We start from the raw sequence: 22475 nt of genomic DNA on the forward strand, positions 1-22475 counted from the left end.
GTGCCATCTCCTCTATACCGTTTTCGGTAGCTCGGTGAGCAGAACGACCTTGATCCCAAGAGAGAAATTTTCTCTCGCTGAAAAACCCGGAGGCTCGTTCTGACCTTCAGCTAGCGAAAGAGGAGGTCCTTAGTAGCTCTGATGTCAGCTCGATGGCATCAGAGCGACACATACCACCATAGATACCAAGAAGTCATCACGGCATTTCTTGTGTCTCGTATTATTAATGATGATAGACAGGGTGATAAATATCGAGAGAGATCCTCACGGAGCGATCCGGACGACGGAGCCAGTAAAGTTCTTTACCGAGTGTCAGGTGGATGGGAGGCGCAGTGGAGAACTCAATATCTGGCCTCCCGGATGCCTGCTGTGGCTTTCCAGCATTTGGAAATAAAAAGAAGTTGCCGAATGAATCAATCTCTGCAATTTCGTAGTGTCATAAGTTATGTCATAGCTGAACGATTGACTTAGGTGTTGCTCGTCAGGTTTGGAATTTGTGATTGAGAAGAAATCGGGGATAAAAAACTAAAAATATGTTACAGGTACCATCATCGCTTGGCGGGGGCACGGACGATCAACACTGTCGAGAAGCTCCGCTGAGCTCAATTCCTGATCAGATCGCGCTCCGCGATGCACCGCTGGATTCTTCTGAGTTTTCTCATTTCGAGTTTCAATGCTTGTCCTTCGTACGTAGCAGAGGATGGAGACGTCATGCCGGTTGGTTGTGTCTCTGGAATGTACGGTTTCGAGCCATGGGATCCTCTCAAGATCAACGTTAACTTTTACGTTCACGATCGGGTGAGTGCCGCGTATGACGAAATCTTCGGGGGAAGTGGCTGAATACCAGAGTCATGCGGAATTCCTCTCCGAGCGTCAACTGTTTCCCAGAAAAATATTGACAAGCCGCTTCGGGTGATCGCATGGAATGCTAGCTTGAACAGCAGCGACGAGCTCTTCGAAAGCCACGATAAGCTGAAGTTCATCATCCATGGCTACACGGAGTCCAGCCAGGAACCTTGGATCGACCAAATGAAAGGAGTTTTTCTGAAGAAGGACCCTGGCGTGAGTTCAGAGCGATTTCTCCTCAGCATGACCCCGTGCGTCCCGATCCCGGTCGCGGCGGGTTCCCCTCCCGGACCCAAAGGCCGCCCTGGCTTCGAATGCACGGCCGAGAAGGATGAGGATCCTGTCGCCTGTTGGTCAAATTATCCGAATCGCGACTTAGCGGAGGATGAAGTTAATTTCTCTTCGAAGCAGCGCTGATTTGCAGTTAAAGATCATACTCGTCGATTGGAGGGACGGTTCCTTCTACGATCAGGCATGGTACTACCTCAGCCGTTACTTCCAAGCATCGAACAACGCCCTGATGGTCGGTAGAGTCCTGGCCACTTTCATCCAACGCCTCATGTCAAAGTACAACATCACCGAGAAATCGGTGCACGTACTCGGACACTCGTTGGGCGCGCAGGTCATGGGGCAGACAGTGTCGCACCTGTTCAAGAGCTTCGACATCCGAATCGGCGCCGGCACGGGTGAGCTGAAACTGTTCTATGCTGGAGACTCTCCGTCGAGGAAAATGAGAATGCCGATGAGAAACTAAAGATTAGGTCGAGCACTGCATGAGTGAACTGTTATTGCCGCAGCCATGGATGCAGCATCGCCACTGTTCAGCTGGAAAGGGATAGAACCCGACAGGCGTCATGTGCATTTCATGGAAGCCGTGCACACGTCTTCCACCACGAATATCCTCAGAGTACTCGAAGGCGCCGTGGGCGTGTACGCCGCTTTCGCGGACGTGAACCTCTACCCCAACCGCGGCACCATATATCAGCCGGCGTGCAGAAGTGAGCTCATCTCGACGATTCCGGCGCATCAATTCGATACCCGGGTTCGACGGGTAAATAACCGCATGAATATACCAGTCCCTCGTTAACTTGAGACGATTTTCTGTTCCAGAAAATAATTACTTCTTCTGCTCGCATCAACGGGGTTACATCTACTACTTGGACATGGTGACCAGATGTAACTCGAACTGCGATTTCCAAGGTTCGTTCTGCGAGGACGTCGAGTCCGCCGTCAAAGGCATAAGCTCGGAGCGGACAACCGACGTTTGCGATTTCATCCGAGAAACCAAGGACAAAGCTGATGGAAGATACAATCGGACGAGCTATATACTGACCTTCGACACGGCTATGGATAAGCTCAACATCAGATGCAATAATCGAGGACACGCACAATACTTTTGGATATAGCTTGAGAGGTGGTCTTCATTGCGCAGGCTCGACCGAATTTCTCCATTGGGAATCTCTTTCCATCCGAGCAGGCAGTGCTCGTATGGTTATTCTGGCGCGGCTGTTGGCATCATTCCTACGGAGGGTCAATTTTCGCCAGAGCAGCTGTCGGCTCTCAGGTCGCCGAGCCATGCTTTCGACTTTCGATCCTCGATAATCTATTCTTCGCTACCGAAAACAATGCCCGAGACATTGAATTTTCGGGTTGATGCTGTCTGCGGGGGAGAACGAAGCAATTTTCTTTATGGGCAGCCGGACGGCAACGAGACTCATCGGAATCCGTTGGTGACAGACAGTGGGAGTCTTGGCACACATGGCGAATGCTCGGCCGGAGGTGGTCGTGGAAACAGACGATGTTTCCGAGAGAACTTTCGGCGAGCCAGGGTTCGCACTCCCCGCTCGCAAGAGCAAGTCGAGGAAACCATTGTCCAGCTTCTTCAGATCGCAGCCAACTGATAGGGCATCGTTGAACAAGGCGGAGGAGACATCCATCGACCTCCACGCGGCACCTGGACCTACGTTGGGATTTTCAGCTCTAGGACAACCCTCTGCGGTCCGAAAGACAAAATCGAGAAAATTCGGACGTGCTGCGCCGACGAGGAGGAAAGGAAGGGAGTCAGGCTGTTTATTTGCAGATCCAGTTGCATTGCTTTGCATGGTTGCAACCATTTTCGTTCTATCGGGAGGGGTTGGGGTTCTGGAGGGAAGGCATGCGGGGGTCGGAGCTAAATCGGGGGTGGGTCGTGCGCTCCGGTTATTAGAGAAAGATGATTGGTGCAGCCATTTCGAAGACGAGTATCAGCCGCCCAAGGTTCGGGGCTACTATGCTCTGATGACGAATCTTACGGCGCTGGTCGAAGCTGAAAGTCAGTTCTCATCCCGAGGGAACGTGGTGATCGCGCTCCACCCTCGGATAGAGCACGTGGAACAATTGGACGGGGGCAATGCCACACTCGTGTTGTGTTTCACCGTTCCTGCAATGATGATGACAGTTGACTTCAATCGCTCCACGGTTTTCGTCAAAACGCTCCTGCTGCCTTGCACAACAACGTGAGTGGAATCATCGCTAGTCAGGAACATACAGATTCACAGGTTCCTTTAAAAGCTACTCTTCGTTCTTAATCTCCCAGACCGCAGTTCTTCGACTTCTTGGAAGAAGAAACACAGTCACAGAGCGCGGCGGGAGGAATCGCTTTCCAGGACTCCGTGATGGAGGGAGAACCTCTGGATTTTGCGATCAATGTCGACGTCGCTAGAAGCGAGGTCGTATTCAAAGTCTGTAAGGTTTTCGATGTGGAGTGTCTGGATGCTCCCGCAAGTTTACCACAGCAGCTGAAGCTTGTCAACATCAGTAGAGGAGTGAGCCGATTGGCTCTCGTCTCCGATAAGTTCGCCCCGCATCTGAAGTTCAAGTGCAAGATCAGTGAAGGCGAACTCCCGCTTTGTTGGGCTCCCGACTCGTCAGTACCGAGGCTCTGCCCCGCCTGAGATGAAAATCTCTTTCATCGCATGAACTGAGATGAAGCTCACTACGGCAGAGCTCGACCGGAAGGGACCGTTCTCTCGTGAATCCTGGTGAACCGTCGCTACTCCCGATTTTTTTTTGGTAGTCCCAGAGCTCCATAATGCTCCAATGGCTCGCGAATATGGTGGAATGAATAAAGTATCGACAATGAATCGGATCCTAAGTTCATGCATAGGTCAGAGTGGAAGATCTTGACTCAAACGAAAGCACAGGGCGGAAGATCTGTCCGACTAAGGTCATATCCACACTTGACGATATTTATTGCAATTATACTATCCACGGGAACGCTTGAGGATCTTCGAGTATTGGCATCAGAGGTCGACTCGCTTGGGCTTAGCAATTGAAGAGGTCTCGCAGTTTCCTTTCCTGCTCGCGACTAATATTCACAGTTTGTATACACTTGGTCTTGGGCTCGTTTTCGGACTCTGTCCCGATATCAGCTTCAAGTCCTGACTCATCTTCATGCTCCGCCCCCAGGAGCTCCGCGTGAAGGTCTTGGGAATTCTCGCCACACACACTGAAGTCTGCCGATCCAACCTCCTTCATGTCGAGAAGAGTCCATACTGTTGGCAGTATTTTCGCTGCGTTCGACTCGCTGGAGATTTTGAAGAATTCTATCAGTCTCGCTGGGGACTGTACGATCTTGGGCTGGTGATCCGGATCGGAGAAGCAGCTTCGGTACAGCAACCAACGGACTATGGCGGGTGCATCGGAGGCATCATTATATTTGATCGATGGATCGTTCCTTGGATAGTCTCCGAAGAGTCCACTTGACTGAATTTCACAGCACAATGATACCACCACAGTGAGCAAGGCGAAGAGACGCGACATGCCGATCTCTTGATGGAAGTTGCAGAACCTCACTCAGGTTCTCGCTTGCAATTCTTCGGAGGACGTCTCGGTAGAAGTCGGGTCTCCCGGAACTATCCGGTCGCTCACGCGGTCAGTTTCGTTTTTCGAACTTTCCACGCTCGCCACGCCGCTCAAATCGAGGGCACTTGTGTTGATACTCAGATGAAGTATTTTTACCTAGAATCCTATTCGGCGTCGAACATCTCTACGTGATAGAGATGTTTTGAAATATGCAAAGCAAAACTAATCTTTTCTCCGGTGTCACTGCGTGCTCACGTCAATGCCGTTAACAGAGTTGTCGTTCCAACCATTTCACCGATACGACATCATACTGGTTAAAACTGGTTAAGTGACGCTGAGAGTATTCTGCTTGTGGAAATCAGCGCCAGGTCGGCGCGACGAGGCTGAAAGATGCCCAGGGCGGTGCCTCGGCACCGCACTCAATGCAGTCCGAACGTCTCATCACTTTTAATGGCTCCCGGAGCATTCTGCGACTCGCACTTTCTCAGATAATTCGCTTATTTCCTCAAGAGCCCCACAATCGGGATCCTCCTCTTTCCTGGCGTCGAAATCTCTTGACGAGGACTGCACGGGATAACGAATCCTCCGGAATTCCTCGGAGAAATCCATGCTGTCATATTCCGGAGCTCCCCTACAGACCTCTTCTCTACTTGGAGCCGCTCGATTAATCTTTCGGTCTCCATGACGGCGAATTGGAGTTGCCTCGCCCTGGGGGGGATCTACGAGAAGTATTCGCCATTCAATGGTGTCTCCGATGAAAGGAAGACTGTGAGAAAATACGATATGGATCACGGTGATGTTGGTTTTTATTTTTACCATAGTGCCGCTTTCCAGCTTGTGAACCCTCAACGTATCACACCCAAGTCAAATCACCGGGTACATTGATCTATCTCAGACGGTTGTGTTCGCGAGTCGCTCCCGAATCGCTTCCACCAGATTAGCTCGAGGAACAACCACTTCTTCTCTTGTGGCGACATTTCTTAATTTCAATACACCTTGTGATAGCTCATTCTCTCCAAAAACTATAGCAAGAGGAATCTGTTTATCTTCACAGTACTGTAATTGAACCAAAATCTTCGGATTATTTTTAAATGAATGCTCAGCCTTGAGTCCTTCCCGCCACAGCTCCGCACAGATTCTCATTCGTTCCTTGACGAGATCTTTCTGCACCGAGCAGACGAATACTTCAGTCTGGACACTACGAGGTTGAGCTTTCGACTCTGCCAATTGGTTTTCTAGGAGCGTGAAAATTCTCTCCACTCCCAATGAGATGCCTACGCAAGGCGTCGAACGCTTTTTCGCGTCGAAAATCCCCACGAGTCCATCGTAGCGGCCACCGGCAGCAATCGAGCCCACGCCCTCCTCGCCTTCTCCCACCAGCTGGACTTCGTAGATTATTCCCGTGTAGTAATCGAGCCCTCGAGCGAGACTGAGGTCGAAGAGAATGTGTTTTTCGACACCGTATTCAGTGGCGTAGTCGTAGAACAGTTTCAGATCGTCGAGTCCTTTTTTCGCGCTCTCATTCTTGCCGATATCCTGTTCCAGTAACTGTTCGATGAGCTCCGGGCCTCCATTAAACTTGACGAACGCTTCGATCTTGTCCGCCGCCTCCTCGGACAGACCTTTGACTTCACACATTTCCTTCTTCACTTCCTCCCAGGGCGATTTGTCGAGTTTGTCGACGGCCGAGCAGATCTCTTTGAATTTCTCGTCAGGAACGCCGCAAACCTTGAACATTCCATTCAATATTCCGCGATGGTTGATTTTCACTCGGAATTCGCCGAGGTTGAGCTTGCTGAGGATTTCGCAAGCGATGACGACGCACTCCGCGTCGGGGAGCATGGGATCGTACTGGCCGGCGATATCGAAGTCACACTGGTAAAATTCACGATAACGTCCTCGGGTCATGGCGGGGTTGTCTCGTCGATAGACTTTGCCGATCGAATATCTCTTGATGTTTGTGATTTTATTCATCGCGAGGTAGCGAGCGAACGGAACCGTGAGGTCGTACCTGGGGGGAATAGCGGCGACTCTTATTCTCGAGGAAAGGAGGGTCGAAGTATCACCATCATCATTGAGAACGACTTCGAACGTCTCAGGAGCGAATCCCGTACTTCCGGGAGGATCGGGTCATTTTTTTAATTCAAATATTCTGTCGACGTTTACCTCAATGACAACATCTCCCCGCCTTGATCTGCGAGATCGTATATGAGTTTCGAATCCTCTCCATATTTCCCGGTCAAAGTTTGCTTCAGCTCGAATACAGGAGTGTCGATCTGTTCGGCTCCGTGACGCGCGAAGCTTTCCTTGATGACGTTGAAAACGCGTTCTCGTAAGGCCATCTGCACGGGGTTCTGATCACGGGTACCCTGGAAGCGGATAGGGAATTCGAGGTGAGATGGGGAAATCTCTCATCTTTTCATGAGTAGCTCATGAGGTGAGTTTCTCCCTCGAGTTTCGGTCGAGATTTCCCGCTTGTAGCCCGGGGAAGATAGGAGATCATCCGGGGCTGAAGGAAAACTTCTATTTTGCTCACCTTAGCTGTTTTCAACATGAATTTTTCATCTTTCTTTTTCCCTACTCTCGCGGGATCGCCCGATTTCGGCTCCTTAATGGCGCTGTCGTGCATCTTAGCGGTAACTTCCTGCATAGCAAACAGTTTTCTCGATGAGCTTCGCCACACCCCAAGATCGGTTCTAGTCCGAAAGGAGGACTTGGACAGATTTGCCCTCACCAACGAAGTTAGCATGTCTGAAAAATCCCGAACTTACGACCGAGAAGAAATTCGCCTGCCACACACTACAACTACCCTCCCGAAGCTCTGAACAGGGCCGAAAAACTCAGACGCCTCAGGTCTGGTGTATTCATGCGAGGGGAATGCAGGTCGATTTTCGAAGATCGGTCAATACATGCGGTGAGAATGAGATTTCCCGTCCCCTGAGCTAAACAGAGGCTTCCGGGGATTGGCGCATCGCAACGCAGGATTATATTGGAAGAGGAATTTCTCATGCAAGATTTGGAAATATTTCCCAGATCGTTTTGGGGAATTTAATTCCGGACCGCCGTTCGATACATGCTCGCGGGGAAACCTTCAAAGCGACTGACATACCTTGACGTCGTCCCCTCCGGCCATGGCAATTCAAATCAGAGAATTGTATTGTCTCCTCAGAGCCCTCCGCCAACGAGCTTCAATCAGAAGTCAGAACTAGCCCTATATCTTACAACGTGTTCTATTTTTTTCTGCTCGTCCAACAAGCACCTTGTGTCTTAGACTCTAGTTCGTTCTCCGCCCGCTCTGGCGCTGCGGTCTCTTGACCGGCGAATGGAGAGATGATGGCTGTGATCTTTGTTGACAGCGCTTTCTCCCACAGCAGGTCGAGAAGACTTACCAATCGGGAAGACCCCGCATCCTGAGAATTGAGATCGTCGCGGCAATCGAGGCTCTAGAGACTCCCGGAACCTCCGATGCCTCTTCGTACGCAGCGCGCTTTCGCAATTGTCTTGGAATTTCAAGAGAACGCGCACGGATCACTATCGCCAGCTCTTTCACTTTCCGGGTTTCCGCTTGTGTTTTGTTTTGAGCCGACACTCAAGAACAACACTGAGTCAGTAAGCTCGGTCCTCTGGACGAAAGTCTCCGTCCGATCCAGCGATCTTCCTTTGATCCGAAGGAGTGTATTCCCGGTTGCTCCCTTCCGACGCTGCTCCATTCCTGATACTCCTCCAACCTCAGGCTGTTTACAGCTCAGTCAGTGCACTGAAAAGAACGAGTGATCGGAGAACTTCCGGAATTTGACTGGATGTGGTTGTGATTCCGAAATACCCGTGGGCTCACCGCTGGAACCAAGATGAAGCTTACTTGGGCTGGTCAAGCGGAAATCCTCCGAGCTGCTGAAAAAGATCAACAACACATCGCGTCCAACACCAAGGATCTGCTCGGAGGACTGAGCAATGTATTCGGACCGCGGAGTATCATGCCTTACCACCAGAAGATAACCAGTGGATGTACATTGGCGTACTACGCGCTGTCTACAGTGTTCGATTTCCAAACACTCGGGGAGCAGTTCGTTCATATCGTGAGGTGCACGCCCGAGGGAACGCCGGTTTCCTTCCTCCGACGGCTGCTGCTCTTGGCGGAGCACATACCCTGGAAAGTCAGTGACCCAGACATCCAAGACCTCCTATCCATCGCGACGAGATTACACTTGATACATTTCTATCTGTTCGGGGAGTACTCATCCATCAGCCGGCGCCTGGCCCGGAGCCGGTACGCTCTGTTCAGGAACTTTCTCGATATGTCCCACCTCAGCTGGATTTTCAAAGCGATTGCGTACATGTACATTGCGAAGATGATCAAGGAAATACTGCAGAAGGCGGCGGAGAAGAAAAGCATCAGGAGCGAGCTCACTAAAGAAGGTGACAAATCGCAGTTGATCTGCGCCATGTGCAATGACTTCGCGATAAACTGTACAATAACGAGATGCGGGCATGTATTCTGCTGGGATTGTATTGCGAGATGGGCTCATATGAACAGATCCTGCGCTTCTTGTAGAGAAATCGTGGAGCCGGAGCAATTGACTAGGATTTGGAATAGATAGAGATGTTCAATTTGTGATGAAATACGGTGACCCGTCGCCGATAACTAAAAGTTCTCCACGTATTATTTATTGTAAGAAGAAGACCGTCTCAAAAACTGGGACCTTTGTGATAATAAAGGAAACCGAAACGTTCTTCGGAAGTTTGTTATGCGACGTATTTTGAAGCTGGAAACATTAAGAAATGAGAAGGAGGCAGCGTCATGATGAAATGAGAAAACAGAGACATTCCTCAGAGAAGGACAACTGTCTGAAGGAGTCTGCTCGCTCTGTCTTTTTCTTTTATTTACACAGTGCCATTCGGGAGGAATCTCTCTTCGAACTCTTCCTTCGAAATCTTGTGGAGCTTCTCACGTTTTATCAGTCTCTCGTCTTCATAGAGTTCATCCATTTCTTTTTCCACTCGTATCTTAGCTTTTAGACGTCGCTTCGCCGAAGGATTCATGTCTTGGGGGAGTCCTTCTGGGTTTTTCCGCTTCTTCTTCCGCCTCTTCTTACCGCCGCCCTCGAGGTCCTTGGCGTTGCGCTTAGCTTCCAGGTGCTCGCTGCGGATATTATTCGGTGGTCTGAATCCGCTGAGTTTCTTGTTCTTCAACTCCGGCATGTAAGGCATTTTCAGCAACGCGTATCCCATGGCGAGCCGTCCGAACTCCAGCTCCTCGATCCGGAAGAGAAGACTACATTCGTGTTTCCGATACGACTGGATGTAGGAGACGAATGCTCGCATCGCTTCGATGTAAATAGTCTCACTATCGGCTTCGAGTCTCCTAATAGTGTCGGTGAAGTCCTCCACATTCTCCGGCGGTTCCACGTTCTCCAGTTTGATTGTCTGATTCAGGGTCAAGAACTTCGCATAAGAGACTTCGTTGGGCATTAGAAAAACTAGAGCCGATCCCTCATTGCCCATTCTGGCAGTTCGACCGCAACGATGAACGAAAACAGAGCCACTCAATGGCGGGTCGTACTGGATAACCCAATCGACTCTCGGAATGTCGACTCCTCGAGCCATCACGTCGGTGCACAACAGTAGTCCCTTGCTGACATCGGAAAATTTCGCGAAAACCTTCTGTCTCTTGTTCCGCATTCTGCCGTGAAGGCAGAAAACTGTGAGCTTCGGCATCAAGGTTTTGATCACCGTGTGGAAGTACTGAACCGCGGCGCAGGTGCTCAGGAACACCATCACCTTCAGATCGCTGTACTGCTTGAGAAACGCGATCAAGGTGTTCAGTTTCTGCTCGGGCTCAACTTGACAGACGTAGTTCTGCAGTTGAATCGGTGTCTTGAGATTGTGTTTTTCCTTGACAGATACCGTGACGGGGTTGCGGAGACCAGCCCGTTTGAGATCGTCCAATTGTTTAGTCTGAGTTGCAGAGAACAGCGCCGTTCGACGTTGTTTGGGTAAAACGGCCAGGATGTTGCCCAAAGTCAGATCGAAGCCCAATTCCAGAAGACGATCCGCTTCGTCTAGAATGAGTATCTCCAGGTTCCGAGAATAGCGACACAAATTATTGTTAGCGTTCCTCGCACTCAGAACGTCGGCCAAACGTCCCGGTGTTCCGACCACGATGTGAGCCCCGCCCATCTTCTCGAACTTCTCCACATCCTTCTGAATGCTGTGACCCCCCGTCACGAGCTGACATCGTATCTGAGGGAACTTCAAGGATTTGATCACTTGATGGGTTTGTTGAGCCAATTCTCGGGTGGGGGAGACGATCAGAGCCGCTAGGGGTTTGAGCTTCTCCGCGTCGCTGGTCAAGATTTCGCAAATCGGCAGAGTGAACGCCAGCGTCTTGCCAGACCCCGTTGCAGCCTCGGCTGAAACATCTTTCCTTTTCATCAGAAGCGGAATGCAAGCGCTCTGAACAGGGGTCGGAGACTCGAATCCGAGAGCCTGGACTTTGTCCAAAGTCCCTTCGGATAGCCCAAGGTTCTGCCAACTGCTCGAGGCCTGGAAAGCGAAATGAAAGGAAAGTCAAGATCCCTTCTTCCCTCAGGGAACACATACCATTGGGACGTCATGGTCCATGGAGTATTCGCGCATTCTGATTGGGCGATAAAAACGGAGCTCATCGATGAGAGTAACTCACCATGGCGTCCTAGGGAAGAGCGAGTTCGATTGATCACTAAATTTGACGAGGCGTCATCATTCTTCAGAGAAACTCGCGAAAGATACAGGTCCTCGGGTTTCGAACGTTAGAACTCTCCGAATACGCAGGAGGGAGCGCACGCACGTGCTTGCCAAAACAACAACACAATGCTCTTCCGAAGTTTAATCCGGAACGTGAATCGAGCTCTTGCTCCGCTCCCACGGCCAAACCTGTGGGCATCGGATGCGCGGAATCCCCCGCCGTTCAACGTCAGTGGGAATCCGACCGGGTACGGGTCACGGTTCGTGCGGGATCACGTTCGGAAGTGACGAAGATTTCTTAAAGGGCGGATGAGTCGAGCCGGTCCAGTCGTTTCGGAATGGGGGTGTGATCAGCTGAAGACACTGTTGACGATAGGAGGAGTGTGCGCGTGATCAAGTATCCGCGATCTTTTCCCCCAGAGACCCCAGATCTCTGGCTCGATGTATGCGCTGTGTTCGCGCATCCTGCTGCGGAGATCTTCAGCCTCGGTTTTCCGGGGGTTGTGTAGCGAACCCGCACCTCAGAATCCGGAGTATCGGAGAAAAGCAAATCGCTTGGTGCCGTTACCACCGGAGCTCGTGAAGGCCGTAGGTGAGTTTCACGGAGAGATCAACGTCATGCGACACCAGCTGTGTCAGAAGATTATGCTTCGCAGGCTCGGCCAGCAACCTCCTCTCTACTCTGAAGAGAACGTTGCTGGCAGTGACTTGCCGCTAGATCCTCCTAGATCCATAGTGAAGAGTGCTTTCCCGGTCTCTGCGCCACGTTCTGTGTCGTATCCCAACCAGCGTTTAGTTTGTGACATTCTCCGGAATTCGATTGGACGTTTCTTCGTGGTGCTGTCTGTGAGTCTTCGGTGAACATCTGCCAGTCCTCCGAGTAAAAGTTGGCCTCGACCGACGGAGCACCTACACGCTCGATTCAAGTGAATTTCGAGACCTGTATGTTATATCCTCCGCTCATAACTGTCGTTACTCACGATTGAGATTGGAAACGTAATTTCCCAATTCCGATAATTATTCTGGGCGGCGAAAAACAGCGCGGCGATCGGTCATGTGAAACTTCTCCGACGCCAACATTGAATCAGTCGTCCACATCACTCCTATTGATCACCCGAATTTATATTCCGACCGTCACGAGCTGCCAGAATGTTGGGTCCGGAGCAGCGTTCCGATATGTTCGTAGTTTCTTGGCTTCTCGTAGTCGAATACGCAACTCTATATCTACGCTTGCACTCCGGATGCGTTAATTATGCGATTCCGCGCAGAGCGAGATATCGCAGCTTTTCCAAATCATCTCGATTGACGTCTCCAGAATTCGAGATATCTGTCCGACTCGAATTATTCGAGTCGAGAGGAGCTCCGTGGATCGTTTCGATTTTGACGCGGTTGAATTGCCGCCGCGAGTAACGACACTGAATAGGTTCAATTCTTCGTCTCGGACAGGCGCTGAAGTTCGCCGGAGGTCGCTCCCGACGAACACCTGTATACGATCATTTCATTTTTCGCTCTTCCCTTAGCAGCCCGAACTCCACAGACGTTGAGGCCATTGTGGCTAGGCCACCACCTGTGGTCGAGAGCGGTCGCGTATCAAAGTCGTTTCTTCTCGTTCGGAAATCGAGTTGAGCTGTTTTTTTTTCGTCGCGTCCGCGGACTTAATTCTGTCTCGTTGTGATTGGATTGAGTTGGGATCGAGTCGAAGCTTGGGGCAAACGTTGACTGTATCAACGCTGGATTAAGAAGTCCCATTCTTCAGGCTGAATCATCAAAGGCAGCGCGGCAGTAGATAACCGGAGCTGCCACGACATGGTAGGCGGTGGTAACAAGACTTCTGGCTGGATGGCAGCCCGAGAGGCTGCCGGGCTGGTTGTTGGTCGGTAGGAACGCAGTCAGGCAGCCAGGTAGGCAGGCAGGCGGGCGGGCAGGCTAGCTGGCTCTTCTGATCGCGTGATCCGTGATGCTGTGGCTCACTGGCTGCTTCTCTGAGCGGTAGCGGCCCATGTTGTCTACATGGCACGCCACGGAACTTACGGTTGCAGGCGCACCAACACGAACCTACCCTGACGTTGACCCATTTTGACAAATATATGTATTGTTCTCCTCAGCTCGGCGTTTGTTTCGCGGCGTTACGCTCTCAGCTTGCGTCCGCTCCAGTCAGACTGCCGGCGTTCGAGTCACTCACCCGCCCGATTTTCCATCAATGTCGTAATCCACAAAAAAAAAGATTCCCGGGATTATTGAATTCCTTGTAGGCTCATGACACCTGTGGGTTAGGACGATATTCTGATTTCTATGCAACGGAGCCGCCATCCCTGCCCAGGGTGATCCTCTGATCTGCCCCTTTTTGTAGGAGAGGATTCTCCGCATCGATAGATGCGGCGCGGAATCCCGCGGCGGCTGGATAATGTCCACCCGGGAAGAAAATATGATGAGTTCCTAATATGTTAGCGACTCCCTCCGGAGCAACGAGCCCATGACGTGCTCCTCGTCGGCCGATTTTCCCCCAGCCGCCACACGACTCTGAGTTGGTTTCTCATTCAAACTCGTAGCGGGAGACGGAGTGGAAAATGGGGAATTGTTTCGAAGTTAGCCTCGACATCCGGTCTCCGACAGCGCACAGGGATCCTCTCGAAGATCTCTCGGATAGGCGATGGAACTTTTGTTGAGCTCGACATTTTGATGTCGCTTGAGTTCTATCGAGCTTCCTCTGCGTTCCGTTGCTCGGCGCGATTGCCTTACAAGTCGTTGACATTTGACCAACCATTGTCTGTTGCGTCACCGGTCGGCCAATAATCACTCAGTTCTCCAAATTCGAGCAAGTTCCAAGTCGGATTCAGCTAGACAAGTATTTACTAAATATCGGCCGAAGACTCCTTGAATCTGTTATCATCACACATATGCCGCACCTCCGGGCGGTTCCTCGGAAGTATGACGGTACAGCGTAGGAAAAGAACGTCGTCTCATTCCATAGGATGAGAAAACATCGAAATCTACGGCCGACGCGCGACGGCTCGTGGGTAGGAAACTCATGCTAAGTTGAAGGATTCAATAGTCGGCGCGCAGAGCATGGGAATTCGGGAAAAAAAGTTCCTCGGAGAAGTCTTCCTTAGACCTGAGATATTTAGATATGATATCTACAAGTTATCCTGTGCTCTCTGGTCTCCGGAGGAATGCTCAGGTTCAATATTCCTCTGGAAGAATCATCGCAGATCATAATCCACTAGTGTCTCCGGTCGGCTGTAACCGATTCCCTTTGTTCACAGAGAATGTTCTCGCTGACCGCGATTTGGATAAACTACAGGCCGATGGACAATTACTTCATCGACAACTTTGGTCGAGACGTGAGCCAATCGAAACCCGCGAAATTCAGGAGCGGGCGGGCAATTTGCAATGGCAAATGTTCGGCGATCGACTGTCGCGACTCGACAGTGAGCAGCGGGAATTAGTCGAACCGCAGGTGAGAATCTTAGCGGAACGAGCGTGGCACCCAGGAGGAACGCGACAGCGGAATTTGTCAGAAGGAGGCCTTAGTGGAACGACGTTCGAATCGGATGTCATATTGACTCGCTTCGCGAGGGAAAATTCGACATTGAAGAGAGACCGGGATGGTCATGAGTGGTCTGGCATGAGCCGTTCGGGAAGAGGGTATTCCATAAAATTCAGGGGCCACGAGGCGGAATATTGCCGGACTCCCGTAAGACTCGGCACGGACTTCCGTGTCGTATGTGTCGGTGATCTTCTCACGGGACTTTGATTGAGGCGTATTCATCCATTCCCCGATTCTGTCTCTGACGTCGGAAGTGATCTATAGCGCCGTGGATCCCTGTTGAGGGATCACGCAACATCGACGTCGGTTCACAGACCTACAGTTGTCTTGGTTACGAGGCCTACTCTCTGAGCTGTTCAAGACGATTTCGGTGAAATCCGTGGGCCAGCTGTGCCCATCGACTCGATGTGTGTATATCATTCGTTCCGCCGGGATCCGGGCACGGAACGCCCGAGTATAGCATCAGCAGAGACAGGTCACCCCGAGATCCCTGAAAGCATTACGCAACGAGAGAGAAATACTAATCGAAGCGATCAATGAATTCTTGCAGATTAAGGAGGCCATTGTGAATAAACTGCGGAAGACCACATATCACTGGACACCGGTCAACTACGATGACTACGGAAGTTTATGTTATTTGCTGGGTCGTTTCCCTTATGAATTCGCAGCTCTCCGGAATGTTTTCCGAGAAATATGCATCATCGATCCGTTGTTCGCACCACAGACCTGCCTTGATTTCGGCTCCGGTATCGGGACCGTATGGTGGGTGATGAGAGATCTGTACAACGCCTCCTTCAACGAGTATCTCAGTGTCGATATCCAGAGACCCATGCGCGATCTTGCGAGACAGTTAGTCGCAGGTGGAGATCCCCATGGTTCGGTATCTTTTGAAGTTTACGCACAACGTGCCAAACTGCCTGCCAGTGTAAATACGAAGTACGACGTAGCGGTTTCGGCGTTCTCCCTGCTAGAGCTCCCGAACCAGCGGGAGAGACTTGCCACAATCGAAACCCTCTGGGAGAAAACTCAACGCCATCTTATAATCCTCGAAAACGGAAACCACACGGGCTTCAAGCTGGTGAGCGAAGCGAGGAAGTTCATCCTGGAGATCTCGAATCACGCCAATCAAGCTCGTTCTTATGTCTTGGCGCCCTGTACGCACAATTTGCCCTGCCAGCGTTCCCACTCGGAAATGAGCAAGTTGCCATGCTCGTTCCCCGTGAAGTATGCCTCGTTCGAGAGCAGCCATGTGGGTCGGTGTTCATACTCGTATGTCGTATTGAGCAAAGTTCGCCCCAAATGCGAACCTGCGGCGCGAATAATCGAAAACGTCTTACCGAGGACCAGACACGTCACGTGTCGGCTGTGTACGTCAAAGGGTCAAGTCGAAGAGAAAATCTTCACGAAACGCAAACACGATAAAGAAGTCTACAGCGCCGCGAGACGAGCGGAATGGGGGGACTTGTTCCCGCATGAAGATATTCCATCGGCGAGAACGAAAACGAGAAGTCCGGCTGACACCCCGTAAAACGAGAGGAATTTCGCGGATTGATAATTATTCAAGAGTAGAACTCCTGTAAATTATTCTTGGCTCCGTAGCCCTTGGGAAGCATCGGTTCGATTGTTCTCATCTTTTCTCATCGCCGCCTCGCCGGAAGCGGAACGTTGTATATAAATAAAATCTTGAGTGATGTATCGACACCTTGACTGTGTCAGGAAATCTCTCTTCTCATTTTTTCCCGCTCACCCGAGTGTAGATGCTCGTCGTCCTGTGGAATGTGTGCCTGTGTTCGATGTGCTCTGGGCGTTTATGGAATGCACGAATTTCGGTATGTATAACGAGAGTTTGAATGTACCTCTGGATGATGATTATGTTTGTGGAATGCCCGGTATGCGAATGAACCGTAACTAACACACATTTTTCTTTCAGAGATGTACTCCGCACACAATCTTCGAAATTGAATTCGCCCAAGTCTTCGGCACTTTGTTTTTGAAGCACTCTTTCTCTTTCCCTTTCTCCGGTTTTGGGTCGTCTCTGAGACCTGTTACCTGTTTCTATGGGATCTTGGGGATCTGTGAAGCGCGTGAGCTCTCGAAGAGCATCCGAAATTCCAATTTTGGAGGGATGCGCCGAGAACTTCGAAGAAAATCCAGGGATCTTGGTGAAGAAGTTCCCCTGGACGACGTGCTCGTTTGGAGGAGCCAGCTACCCCTACCTGAACTCATTAGAATTTCTGCCCCATGAAAGTCTCGATATCTTGCGAGAACCTCCCCGAGACTTCGGTCGCTCGAGCGAAATCGCGATCCACGATCCCTCAGGTCCACTGAAATCCGGGAAAGGTCGCAGGGAACAACCTGATTCCTCTTCCCCCCTTCCGTTCGTCTCTTCGCTGATGTGCGTGTATGTGGACTCACTCGCGTAATAAAGCTTCGCCTTTCTCCGTCTGACCGGATGCAGGCGATGGAATCTGCGGTCGCAGCGAATGTAGTGTTTGAACTTTCTAAAGGTCTCGTGTGATTGCTTTTCAGCCCTCTTCCAGTGCAACCAATGCAACTACCAAACTCCGTACCAGGGTAACCTCAAACGACATACCAGGGTGCACACGGGACAGAGACCCTATCCCTGTGGATACTGTTCGTATAGTGCCACTCAATTAGAGAACCTCAAGCGGCACGTAGTCAAACTGCATGCGAACGCTGTGTGTACGGCCGAGAGAATGACATTCTAGTCAGACAGCACTAGCGGACAGGCATGCGGAGGCCCGATGCATGTTCGGGGGGCTCGATCGCGATCGGTCGTCTCCCCCTCCGCGACCCTACCAAAGATCCATTCCGGTTTGTGCAATTGCAAGTACTCACTCATCGTGCGCGCATCTCCCCTAAGTTGTTCGGAGAACGATTTAGGCAATCTAACCCACCTTCGCCCTCGCGGCGTCAAACGTTCCATCAGACAGTACTTCTCAGTACTTACTATTTGAAGAGTATATGAAGAAGAGAGTTTATATATACATATATATACATATGAGTATATTTAAGGAGTGACCTCTACATTATCGAGTTTGTGCTAGCACGACGATCATTTTTCCTACGCCTGGACTCGTCGGAGGATTTTCCGTCCGGTCGAGCAATTCCAACTGACGTCGGAGGGAGTCGGTTCGAGGAACGACAGAGAGTTATATAAAGAGAGTGTTTCTCATCTCATCACCATGCATAGAGGACAAATGCACACGCTATTGAAACACGCTGAGGGTGCAATAGCTGATATTTAGTCAAGAACAAGAGGGAGCAGCGCTCGGAACTCCAGATCAAGCCAAAGATTTATAATCGGGGAAGATTGAGCAGCCGCGGCCGCAGCAACCATTCAGAATACGAATTACGTTGCGGTCCACCCTTCGTTCACCATAAACTGAACTACGTGAACGCCGCCTCCACCGACCCAACCCAATCTAATCAAGAGTTGCCTAGTCGCAAAGCCTAGAAACGTCAACCTCAGATCTGACCGGCTAATCGGCAGAGATAAGGATTACATATATATTCATCACGTGTACCTATAACTAGATGGATCAGGACCGGCATGATTTACCGCGTTATTTATTTCTGATCACGAACGTCCGCTGCTATTGTTGAGTCGACGCCGTTTGTGACGTGAATTTTTGTGAGCGTACCTCGATTGTTAATCTCAATATTTGGTACAAATACTGTTTGACCAATGGGTCCTGGTTTCTCGAGCAGGTGGTCATCACCACGAATTCGATGAGCTGAATCGAATACGCATACCTTATATTAGGAAGCTGTAGCATGGTATAGGTCGATGAATAGCATTATTGAAATGCTCGGATGAGCGGAATGTATTCGTTCGCCTCACGGGCCAGCCAGCTTTGGTCTATGTTTTGTTGACAGTATTTCCGATGGAAGAAAGTGAAACATTCCCACCTGAATGGCCACCAGACAGAATGGATGCGGACAAGCCTTGGAAAAGAAACAATAAAGAGACAATGATATATTTTCAATCCAATGATTCGCTCTCCATCTGAAGGTGTCATCCCGACCTTATTCAAATCAACTTCAAAAACATTCCCCCCACTGGCACACAGTGATCCGATGTGAATCTTCAGCCGATCAGATCGAGGGTCCGAAGGGCCATAATTGAAGTTTCTCTCATCCAGTCGGTCAATCGAGAATAGAGACCTAAAATCAGACAGACTGGATCAGAGGCTCCGGATTATCATCAACAGGATACCGAGGACATCGAGTGACCTTTACGGGCTTCATAGAGCTCCGGAGTTACAGTTTTTTCTTCCCGGTTTCACTCGGAGGCTTGTACGGGAATGTATAGTAGGCAAAACGTATCTGGGCCCACTACTTGATCTCCCTGCCACGGCACACTACCTGACGCTCGGGCCATTCATTCATGTAATACAGAAGAGATCTGATCGGAAAGAGCCATCAATCAGCTAGTTCAATCTGGCACCCGATTCGTACGTCGGATACAATAACGGCGAAATTCCGAAGGAGCGGCAGCACGTGCACGCTCATCTCGAATGTGTCCCAGGTGAGAGACTGCAGAGCAGTGGCGTTGGCCTGCGATACCTGCCCTCGGCTTCGGCGACGGTACGCTGGTGAGGGTTTTTTGGTCTTTCTCTTCTTAAAAGCGCGTTTGCCTCCGTCAACGTCGAATCGTTCGCGCAGTTCTCAAGGTGAGTGCCGTGTATGGTCCGACGTTCTGCGATGTTAGGTCTCTATTCGAGATACTCAATCAGAGACGTGAGATTTGTGTTCCTTCGAGATCCTTCAACGATCTCATTCAGGTCTGCAGTATTTTATCCGGGATCCCGATGGCAGATTGTTCCCGACAAACTTTACTATGGCGAAGAACGTATTCCATTTCGATTGAAGAATCGGAGGAGAAGGGGATGGTCGACAGGTCTGACGACTCCCGTAGCAGTTTTTTTCCAAACGTTTCTGGCGGCGCGGACGACGACAAACCAGCGAACTTTTTTTGCGTTGTTAGGATACACCCGATACTGTATGATGTAATTTTGATTCACTACCGGTCCAGAAGAACGACCCAGTTACGAATGAGTTCACGTCCTTGAGCATTCCTCTCGAGTTCCACTGTCGGTTCAAGATATACAACGTAATCGAGTTTCTCGGCCAGAATGCTATCAATGATTGTTCCTGAGTTTGTCGAATCCTGATCAGCGGATATCAGGACGGGAATCCCCATCTTGCCTCCCACGGATGAGGCAGCGAACGCAACGACTCAATAATATTTTCCTCAATCGGACTTGGATCGAAATCGAAGCGAGGGTCTCTTGTCTGAGTGAGGAATAGGCATACCACGAATACTGTGGACTTAGGAACCATTTCACGAAACTTCCAGCGGCGACAATGAAGCCCTTACTCCTGTTGCTGAGTGCGGCATTCGCCAACGCTTCCTATAACCGATCCGCTGCAACGAATTGTGTGCCAGGTAAGCAACTCGTCCGAGGAATACTCGAAATTTCCCCTGTGAACACATCGCTATCGTGAGCGCACAAAATTGGCGTTCACCCTTCTGCATCGATTGTGCGATATCTTGCCGTCATATCACTCTCTCGGTCGTCCTTGCTTTCTCTGTAGAGCGGGCATGAGATACGCGCATACGTAAATGTCTCGTCTAGAAAGAGGCATTCCCTTTGACGGATAGACTATCTGTTCTTTCGGAACAATATCTATCCTGGAACCGTCTAGAGCCTAGACGTTCATACGTCTTCTTTCTCTCTCTCTCGTGATCGATTCTTTTGGCATCACTCGACGTTCAGTGCCTGGTCGCTCCGAGAAAAAGTGGAAAGATCTGCCTGTCTTCCAATTCATTCAGGCAGTGTAGAAATCTCCCTCAGAGAAAATCTTCTGATTCTTCTGGCTGCTAGACCGCTCGGAAACAGTACGACACTCGACATTTTCTTCCAGTGGACGGCAACATATATGAATACAAACTCCAGGATGTCCTCGGCGAAGAAACAATCAATCTCGCCTCCTTCCGGAACAAAGTCGTCCTCGTTGTCAATGTGGCGACTTACTGAGGGTACACCTATCAATACCCTGCCTTGAATGCGCTCCATCAGAACTATGTTTCCCAGAACTTTTCTCTCTTAGCTATCCCCAGTAATCAGTTTGGTCTCGTGAGTATCAAACCGAGGAGCTCGGGCATGCAGACTTCTTACCCCATGATAGAAACCATGAGATACGCAGGAACAACAGTCTCTCTTCTCTCTCTGCAGCAAGAACCTGGTAATAAACATGAAATTCTAAATGGACTAGAATTCGTACGTCCCGGGAACGGTTTCAAGCCGTCGTTCCCGATGACCACGAAAGTCGACGTGAACGGCGACACTGGACATGAGCTGTATCAATACCTCAAAGTGAGCTTTTCGTTATTTTTGAGGGCGAGTCAGTAATAGGAAACTTTGAGTTTTGTCAGAAAATTTCTAAAACTGGATCCGCGCTTCCACAGACAGCCTGTCCAGAATCCCCTCAGAAAGGCTTCAGCAAAAAGCATCGCTTGAACTACGACACCTTCCATTCGTCGGATATTCGGTGGAATTTCGAGAAGATCTTAGTCGGGCGGAACGGAAAACCAATCAAGAGGTTTGTTTCTTTTACTAGACGTTGCGAATCTGAATATACATAGGCCCCTTCTGAGTGACGATATAGGCTTCCCTCAAACGTACAAGACGTCTCGGACCTCTCCCCTCGACAAGTCCCCGAGTCAGTTCAGGAGATCTCAAGCTGTGATTGTTTGCTCTCGAACAGGTATCATGCGTCCGTCGATCCTTCAGAGCTTCTACCGGATGTCGAAGCGGCTTTGAAAGCATAAGCTAAAGGAATGTATTCTCGTTTCCTGACTGTGATGACTGGCTTCGTGTGAATGAAAAGCGTTTCATAAATTGTGACCCAAGGGAAACGTTTGGATGCCCGGTTTCTCGATTTCGGTACTCGGACTCTTTGCGCATTCAGGGTCCAGGGTGCCATCGAGATCATCGGCGTAGCGACTGCCACGAATCGCTTTGAATAAACATGCTTTGTATATGACAATCTAATCGAATAAGCGCTGCTCTTTCTCAATTCAAGTCTAAGAGAGCGTCGAGTTTCGTGCCCGACAGGGAGCATTCGCTCGACTGACTCAAATATTTAGGAATCACGTCTGGCACAGTATCCGCCGTGACCTGCGGGACTGATCGCGTATTCTCGTCACGCAAAACTAGCGTACGTATTCTCCTTCCCGGAACGCCGGGTCCGGGAGCATCCAGGGGATGTTCGTAACTCACTGGAGCGGGCAATCGAGTCGGCCGAGTTTCCAGTCCGCGACTCATGATTCCCCCTGCCAGACTTTTGATTCTTGAATTCCGCAAGCGCCGGGGCGAAATTCTTCATGTAGAGAAACCCTATTCGATCCTCACCTACCGTGTGTCGTGGCCAACTCGATCATCTCACGCATGGCCCCCGCGGAATCGAGCGAGTTGTGCGGGATCAT

At 50.4% G+C, this 22475-nt stretch overlaps 6 protein-coding genes across 6 annotated transcripts; 4 read left to right on the forward strand and 2 right to left on the reverse strand.

Annotated features, from left to right (window-relative positions):
- The first annotated feature begins 1029 nt into the window (after positions 1-1029).
- LOC100899176 (pancreatic triacylglycerol lipase) lies at positions 1030-2252 on the forward strand. The gene is made up of 4 exons (XM_018638891.2): positions 1030-1062; positions 1271-1532; positions 1644-1844; positions 1957-2252. The coding sequence occupies exons 1-4, from the start codon at positions 1030-1032 to the stop codon at positions 2250-2252; spliced, it is 792 nt and encodes a 263-aa protein (XP_018494407.2).
- Positions 2253-5479: 3227 nt separating this feature from the next.
- On the reverse strand, positions 5480-7808 carry HisRS (histidine--tRNA ligase). Its single transcript, XM_003741736.2, has 4 exons — positions 7799-7808; positions 7226-7440; positions 6856-7058; positions 5480-6700 (listed from the first exon to the last, which is right to left on the reverse strand). The coding sequence occupies exons 2-4, from the start codon at positions 7436-7438 to the stop codon at positions 5581-5583; spliced, it is 1536 nt and encodes a 511-aa protein (XP_003741784.1). The 5' UTR covers positions 7439-7440; positions 7799-7808; the 3' UTR covers positions 5480-5580.
- Positions 7809-8302: 494 nt separating this feature from the next.
- Positions 8303-9295, forward strand: LOC100908970 (peroxisome biogenesis factor 10). The gene has a single exon (XM_003741737.2). The coding sequence runs from the start codon at positions 8538-8540 to the stop codon at positions 9285-9287; it is 750 nt and encodes a 249-aa protein (XP_003741785.2). The 5' UTR covers positions 8303-8537; the 3' UTR covers positions 9288-9295.
- Positions 9296-9503: 208 nt separating this feature from the next.
- On the reverse strand, positions 9504-11325 carry LOC100899319 (ATP-dependent RNA helicase DDX55). Its single transcript, XM_003741754.3, has 2 exons — positions 11290-11325; positions 9504-11232 (listed from the first exon to the last, which is right to left on the reverse strand). The coding sequence occupies exons 1-2, from the start codon at positions 11323-11325 to the stop codon at positions 9571-9573; spliced, it is 1698 nt and encodes a 565-aa protein (XP_003741802.1). The 3' UTR covers positions 9504-9570.
- A 442-nt stretch (positions 11326-11767) lies between these two features.
- LOC100899461 (methyltransferase-like protein 17, mitochondrial) lies at positions 11768-16673 on the forward strand. Its single transcript, XM_018638896.1, has 3 exons — positions 11768-12004; positions 14676-14869; positions 15510-16673. Exons 1-3 carry the CDS (start codon positions 11854-11856, stop codon positions 16485-16487), a joined length of 1323 nt encoding a protein of 440 aa, XP_018494412.1. The 5' UTR covers positions 11768-11853; the 3' UTR covers positions 16488-16673.
- Positions 16674-19508: 2835 nt separating this feature from the next.
- On the forward strand, positions 19509-22049 carry LOC100909115 (glutathione peroxidase). The gene is made up of 6 exons (XM_003741738.2): positions 19509-19656; positions 20343-20432; positions 20912-21123; positions 21223-21363; positions 21456-21589; positions 21755-22049. The coding sequence occupies exons 2-6, from the start codon at positions 20351-20353 to the stop codon at positions 21816-21818; spliced, it is 633 nt and encodes a 210-aa protein (XP_003741786.2). The 5' UTR covers positions 19509-19656; positions 20343-20350; the 3' UTR covers positions 21819-22049.
- Positions 22050-22475: the final 426 nt, after the last annotated feature.

Source organism: Galendromus occidentalis, unplaced genomic scaffold, assembly GCF_000255335.2.
Source record: "Galendromus occidentalis unplaced genomic scaffold, Mocc_1.1 scf7180000077192, whole genome shotgun sequence".
NCBI classification, from domain to species: domain Eukaryota; kingdom Metazoa; phylum Arthropoda; class Arachnida; order Mesostigmata; family Phytoseiidae; genus Galendromus; species Galendromus occidentalis.

What these genes read in the sequence shown, in the direction of transcription:
- LOC100899176 (XM_018638891.2), top strand. Translation starts at nt 1,030, where the DNA reads ATGAAAGGAGTTTTTCTGAAGAAGGACCCTGGC. An exon ending in CCGAATCGGCGCCGGCACGG is followed by an intron (nt 1,533 to 1,643) that starts GTGAGCTGAAAC and finishes TTATTGCCGCAG; the next exon opens with CCATGGATGCAGCATCGCCA. An exon ending in ATATCAGCCGGCGTGCAGAA is followed by an intron (nt 1,845 to 1,956) that starts GTGAGCTCATCT and finishes TTTCTGTTCCAG; the next exon opens with AAAATAATTACTTCTTCTGC.
- HisRS (XM_003741736.2), bottom strand. Translation starts at nt 7,438, where the DNA reads ATGCTAACTTCGTTGGTGAGGGCAAATCTGTCCAAGTCCTCCTTTCGG. An exon ending in TCATGTTGAAAACAGCTAAG is followed by an intron (nt 7,059 to 7,225) that starts GTGAGCAAAATA and finishes ATCCGCTTCCAG; the next exon opens with GGTACCCGTGATCAGAACCC. An exon ending in GGGGAGATGTTGTCATTGAG is followed by an intron (nt 6,701 to 6,855) that starts GTAAACGTCGAC and finishes TATTCCCCCCAG; the next exon opens with GTACGACCTCACGGTTCCGT.
- LOC100908970 (XM_003741737.2), top strand. Translation starts at nt 8,538, where the DNA reads ATGAAGCTTACTTGGGCTGGTCAAGCGGAAATCCTCCGAGCTGCTGAA.
- LOC100899319 (XM_003741754.3), bottom strand. Translation starts at nt 11,325, where the DNA reads ATGCGCGAATACTCCATGGACCATGACGTCCCAATG. An exon ending in TGGACCATGACGTCCCAATG is followed by an intron (nt 11,233 to 11,289) that starts GTATGTGTTCCC and finishes TTCGCTTTCCAG; the next exon opens with GCCTCGAGCAGTTGGCAGAA.
- LOC100899461 (XM_018638896.1), top strand. Translation starts at nt 11,854, where the DNA reads ATGTATGCGCTGTGTTCGCGCATCCTGCTGCGGAGATCTTCAGCCTCG. An exon ending in GGAGCTCGTGAAGGCCGTAG is followed by an intron (nt 12,005 to 14,675) that starts GTGAGTTTCACG and finishes CTTTGTTCACAG; the next exon opens with AGAATGTTCTCGCTGACCGC. An exon ending in GGGAATTAGTCGAACCGCAG is followed by an intron (nt 14,870 to 15,509) that starts GTGAGAATCTTA and finishes GAATTCTTGCAG; the next exon opens with ATTAAGGAGGCCATTGTGAA.